The following is a 6,000-nucleotide window of genomic DNA, read 5'->3' as shown; positions in this document are numbered from 1 at the left end:
GACCCTGCGGTCATCTCTTCAGACCTGCCGGTCTCAGACCTGTCGGTCAAACTCACAGACTTGGCAGTCTGTTCTTCCGGTATGTAAGACAAACCTGTTGGGTTTGTCTTTTACTCAATGTGGACACTGTCTGTTAGACAGTTGTCTGTACTTGGAAGATTTCCTTTCTGAGTTATCCTTAAGTGGAAAGATCATGTAAGACTGTCTTCTGCAGCCTGCAGACTTTCCTCAGACTTGTATGGATATGGAAGTATTCAGTCTGTTCCTTTGGTATCATTCTCAACAGATACCTGAATTGTCTTCTTGTACTGGTCGGTCATTCGACTTAACCGGATGGCTTCTAGTGTTAAGTGGTATAACCGGGCATCTTCCGGTTATTTCTCTGCCTTGTGGCTGATCGGCTGTCTAATGTTTCCGATTTTAAGCTTTGGCCGATCCTTTCTTTATGCGGTCATGTTCCAACTGTTCTGGTCGGTATAGTAGCTTGACCGGCTAGTCTTCTTAGGCGGTTTAATTTGTTTGACCGGTCCGGTTCCTTGTTCCTGCATGAAAGGTTTAAGTTAGGTTATGTGAACCGGTCTAATTTTATCTAACAATTTCTCCCTTTTTGATTATTTTATTTAAAATTATCAAAACCATGTAAGTTTGCAAATGTAGGCCGGTTCTTTATTTTGACCGGATTTTTGAAACTGACTTGGGAGAATTTTTCGAAAAATTTGGAAAAATTTTGAGAAAAATTTTGGAAAAGTTTTATCTTTTATCTTATCAATTTCTCCCTTTTTGATTATTTTATTTAAAATTATCAAAACCAAGTAGAGATGCAAAAGATGGTCGGTTTCAAAAATAACTTTATATATATATACGAAGGATAACCGAAATTAGATAATAACATATAGATAAGCATAGGCAAGAGAAAAGGGAGCCCCTATTCCGAGTCCGAGAAGTCATATATGTTCCACTTTTTCTTCGCTGGTTGCGGTCGACTGGCCGATCCGGAGACTCGCGGTCTTGTAGACCGGGGCTGCAGGTGCTCTTCAATTTCATCTTCGCTGTGGGTAGCCGGGTCCGGTATACTCTCAATAGCCGTGTCAGTTACCACATTCAGCAGGTCGGCCACCTGAGCTTTCTTCGAGGATTCTCTTTTCCGTTTTGCCGGAACCGAAACGGAAGAGGCCGCCTTTTTCTTTTTGTTATCGGCCGCAAAGCTTTCTAGCCTCTGACTTTCCCTTTCTAACCGTGCAGCATCCTTCGCAGCTTGTGCGGCTGCCTTCTTTGCAAATCCTGGAAACTTGGCTTCTGCCCTTCGAATTCGCTCGGCTTCCTCCTCTTCGGGATGTTGCGGTGGCCCCTTCTCTTTTCTTGCTTCATTGTCCAGCGCATCCTGGATCTTCTTAGCCGCTCGGGCATCAGCCTCTACAGCCGCGACATCCGCATTTATCTTAGCATTGAGTAGTTCGGCAACTTGTGCGTTAAGCGCCTTGAGCTCGGCCTCGAGACCCTCATTCTTCTTCTCAAGATCGGAGACCCTATCAAGTGTCGTGCCGACCAGATCCTTGGCAACCTCTGTCAGTCGTTCATCGGTCTCTCTTTTAAGCCGGGCAAAGTTCTCTTTTAACTCGGAGGTTGTATCCTCTAAAATTACGGTTCGCTTAAGGTGTTTGCTGCGCAGAACCGCTTCTTCCTGTTGATCATCATCGATTTCTGAGAACCGTTCCCTTGTTCTTATTAGAAGTTGCCTTGTAGTGTTGGCGAACCGGAGTGCCGAGCTGACAGTTCTGTTGAATTTCTCCTCCAATGAGGTAACCGCCGAGTCTTCAAATTCTTGAATACGGCTCTCAACCCATTCTTTTGTGACACCCGGTTCGGATACTTCCGGTTGTTTAAGTGGAGATTGCCCGGTTAGAGGAGGGTCCGTCCTTTCATCAGATTCATCTGTTGCCGAATTCGCTCTTGGAGGTGTTGGACTGTGAGCTGGACTCCTATCGATCCGTGGAGCTGTATAGTGCGGTATTTCCCTTTGTCCGTACTTCGCCTCCAGCCGGTCGATTTCTTGGATGAGTTCTCCTCTTTCTTTTTCAAGCCTTTCCAACACCAACGGTGTTAAGGTGTCCTCCGATGCTACCTCTTCGAACCTTGCCGTAATCTTTCGGATCCGTATGGTTAGCTTCCTTAGTTGTGCTCGCGGTCTTAAGAGGTAGGTTCGGTGTAGGGCCTCTTCAATGGTATCAGAGTTTGTGAGATCCATGACCACGTCCTCCACTTCCTTCAGTCTTTGGAAGCATTCCTCGTCGGTGTAGCCCGGTAGGATGTGCCTATATCGTTTGCCGAACCGGTGCTCGTGTCATTCCCGGTATATCTCGTCAATCTTACCAGCACGTTGTTCAATGACTCTTAGAGTTTTGAGCGCTATCTTGTCGGCCTTTGCCAGTTCGTCCTCCTCCTCCTCTTCTTCACCGCTTTGTTCACCGCCTTTTTCACCACCTTCTTCATCACCCTCTTCACCACCTTCTTCACCACCCTCGGTGGTCTCAGGATTTGCACCCGTACTGTTGTTATCGGGACTATGGCCTGAATGCTCTTCTTCATTGTCCGATCTTTCGTCATTGGTCCTTTCTGATTCGGTTCTTTCAGAAGTGGAGACCGACTCTGCCTCCTCCGTTGGCTGTGGCGGTTCCGAGAAGACTATTTTCTCTTTCCCTTTGCTCTCGGCCTTTTCCTTTGCTGGGGCCGATTTCTTTCCGGATGTCTTCTTTCGGCTACCTGTGGAGCCGGGGGCCGGTTTCTTCCTTTCTAGGAATTGTTTGGCTCTGATGAGGCTCCTTGATGGGATGGTGACTCCTGGACCGATTTTGAGGTTATGGTGAAGGAATATTTTACCGAGGGAAACAGCGTATCCCCATGACCGGTTTGAGTCCGGTTTCACCATATCCATCAAATTGTGGAACACTTCCTTTTCCCAGTTAACCTTTGTCCCTTCTATCAGGCCGACTAACATCCTGATTTTGTCCTTGGTTAGACTGTTGTAGTTCCCCCCTCTTGCTTGAACCGCCTTTGTGAAAATATCACAAATCGGTATATACTCCGGTTTCAACGTTGATTTGCTACCGGAAACTTTTATCGGCTCCTTAGTCGCCGAGAGTATTTGACATGCTGCTTCGAACGTTTTGATCTCTATGTCCGCCGTTGCATCTTGGCCGGCTGTTGGAAGGCGCAGGCTCTCCGCCACCGACTCCTCAGTTAGCTCTAATTCAGTACCGCATACAGTTGCGGTGATCTTATCGTCAGAGATAGTTGCGGTATTGAAAAATTCTTCAACCGCATCTTTATATACGACATGAGGACCGCCGAGAAAATACTCCAGACCGGCGTTGGCTACCCGGTTAATGACGTCTACTGCCGCAGGTGAGCCTCTCTGTCAGATTTCCTCGAAATCCACTTGAGATAAGTGTTTGAACAAGACCGAGTCGCGCCCCATCTTAGAAAGTTAAGAGAGTTTGAGGAGAATAAGTGCAGATAACCGCTTGAGAGAGTTTGAGAATTTAGAGAGAGAAAGAAATTTCGCGTGAGAATGAAATAAAGTGGCCGAGAGCCCCTTTTATAGCTGCGGTTTGGAAACCTAGCCGTCCCATCAACATTGGGCGGGAGTTTTCCCTCCAAGCTGAAATGGCGGCAAACCATGGGCGGGAAACCAAAGGCGGGAAACCTATGGGCGCCAATCCGTGGGCGGGAAACCATGAGGCGGGAGTTTCGGGCGGGAAATTTCCCTCCAAAACTTTTGCTTTCGCCATTGATGACGCAATCTTCTTTTGAGACCGAATGATGCTGCGGTTTTCTAAAGATAACCGGTTATTTTGAGTAAGCCGAAATTTGCACTCTTTTGAGTTTAAGCGGTGCTCTTTTGAGACCGGATAAGAGCGCGGTTATTTTGACAGTGTTGATCGGTCACTTAGATGAGTATTCAAGATGACTCGGTCATTTAAACTGAAATGAAATTGCATTCAGGAAACATTGCAGAAAGGAAAGTGAAAGATAGATTGGTGCGAAAACAAACATACATAAGATGAAAAAGGTACAACTTATGTAAAAACCATTTTGGAGAACTTCTCTTCCACCGCATCCGCGTCAAGGATGTTTGAAGTGGATGCCGGTGTACCCGGTCCAAATTCTGGCCGGTACTTGAGAATCAGCTTACTTATGTGAGGTGCATAGCCGAGACCTTTCTTGGTCAGCACCATGTTCTTCAGGTTTTGAAAGATGACCGCTGACCAATTGATGGTCGTTTTGCTGAAGATATGGGTCATCATGTTGTAGGTATTCTTTGAGTACCGCTGATTTGGGGACTGATAGAGAATTGACCGAGTCACAATCTCAAGAAGGAGTTGAGCGTTACGACCGAGGCGGGTTTTTAACCCATAATTTTCCACTAGATCAAGGGTTCCAGAGAAGAGTAGTGCATAATAGAATGCATCAGTTCCCTCCAGAGTTGGGAAGTCAGAAAACCCTTCTGTGGGCAGGTTGAGAAGGGAGGCAAATTCGGCTTCATCAAGCCAGAAGGTGTGGTCTCTTACCATTGAGACAATGTAATCGCCCCTGATGCAGGCGCTTCGGAAGAATGCCTTGACATCCTCAATCAGTATTGGACCGGATTCTTCGAGGAAGGTTCGAAGGCCGGTATCAAGAAGGGATTCAAACATGATCCGCTTCGCATGATTTCCGTCCCACTCTCCCATACATGAATCGAAATCGATACTTATAAAATTTCCTAGAGTTCTGCTAGGCATGATTCTAAATGTTGATAGTAGATAGAGAGAGAGTTTAAGATTTGAAGTGTGTTGAGTTGATTAGGGAAACTCTCTTTTTATAGAGCCGGTTTTGGAGGGAAAATGTTTGCATTGAATGGCAGGTTTGTCTTCTTTAGAGAAGAGAATCTTTATATTTCCAAGGTCATTGGGCAGAGTGTGCTTTTTGACTATTTGTGGATCTCGAGGTAAATGTTTGTCTCGAGGTAAATGTTTGTTGAAAAGTAACTAGGTTAGTTGGACATTGAATGTTTTGTTAGTTTATGAGTTATAATGTTAGATAAGAGGTTCTTGTTTTATCGAGAAGTAATGCACCAAGTGACCGAATAAAACTGAAAGTAGCATTAGATAAAGTTGAAAAATTACAAGAGTAAGACGGAAGGGGACTTAAGTGAAACCGAAGTAAACATAAGACAAGCCGAATTGATCATTAGTTGGTTGGATAAAAATACACCAGGTGCATACAGCAAAACGGGTGCAAGAAGGAGTGACTCAGGGTGCGCGGGAAGTGACCTCACCGTTAGGATTGTACCGGCGGTTCCTCCTCCTCCAGGCCCTCTCAAACCGATCATAAAATGAGTCGGTTATCTCTTTTGTGAGCACTTGTGCCTGGTTCAGACCTTCGCCTGGACAGGTCGGAACACCAAGCTCCACAAGAAGGCAGCTTAATTGGGGGATGAGGCCGACTAACCGGATGCCGACCATCCAGATGAGGACGTCAAATAGCACCCTAGACCAGTTCACCGGTGTACCGGTAACAATAGCCGCCATCATATTGAAGGTCGCGGCACAGTAGGTATTGGTGACATCCCTTCCGAAGATGCTCCTACCTATCACATCGTTGAGGAGCTGATATTCAGCCCTCAGGTGTGACTTAGTACCGTGATCGTCAACCGGCTCATCAGACCGGGCAAGAGTGAGAGACACCTCGGCCTTTATGTTGGCCGGTGCCGCGATGTCTGTCAGCCCTTGCTTTGGCAGACTAAAGCACCGAGCAAAGTCCTTCTCGGTGAAGTCGAAGATGATACCCCCCACCTTGGATTGGATATGAGTATCGAAATGGGGGGTACCCCTGAACACCCTGGCGTTGTAGAAAAACTCTAGGATTGACTCAGGGTAAACGGTGTGTTTGTCGTCAAGGAAGTACTGGAGACCAGTATCTTCCAAAGATTTTATCATTCTATATATATCGTAGTGCTCG

The 6,000-nt window shown here is 46.2% G+C and overlaps 1 protein-coding gene across 1 annotated transcript; it reads right to left on the bottom strand.

The window, feature by feature from the left end:
• Positions 1-925: 925 nt before the first annotated feature.
• Positions 926-2,245, bottom strand: LOC124909552 (myosin heavy chain, clone 203-like). The gene has a single exon (XM_047450223.1). It carries the CDS (start codon positions 2,243-2,245, stop codon positions 926-928), a length of 1,320 nt encoding a protein of 439 aa, XP_047306179.1.
• Positions 2,246-6,000: the final 3,755 nt, after the last annotated feature.

Source organism: Impatiens glandulifera, chromosome 7, assembly GCF_907164915.1.
Source record: "Impatiens glandulifera chromosome 7, dImpGla2.1, whole genome shotgun sequence".
In the NCBI taxonomy this organism is placed as follows: Eukaryota; Viridiplantae; Streptophyta; class Magnoliopsida; order Ericales; family Balsaminaceae; genus Impatiens; species Impatiens glandulifera.
The sequence above is the reverse complement of the archived record's forward strand: the minus strand, read 5'-3'. Positions and strand labels throughout refer to the sequence as shown.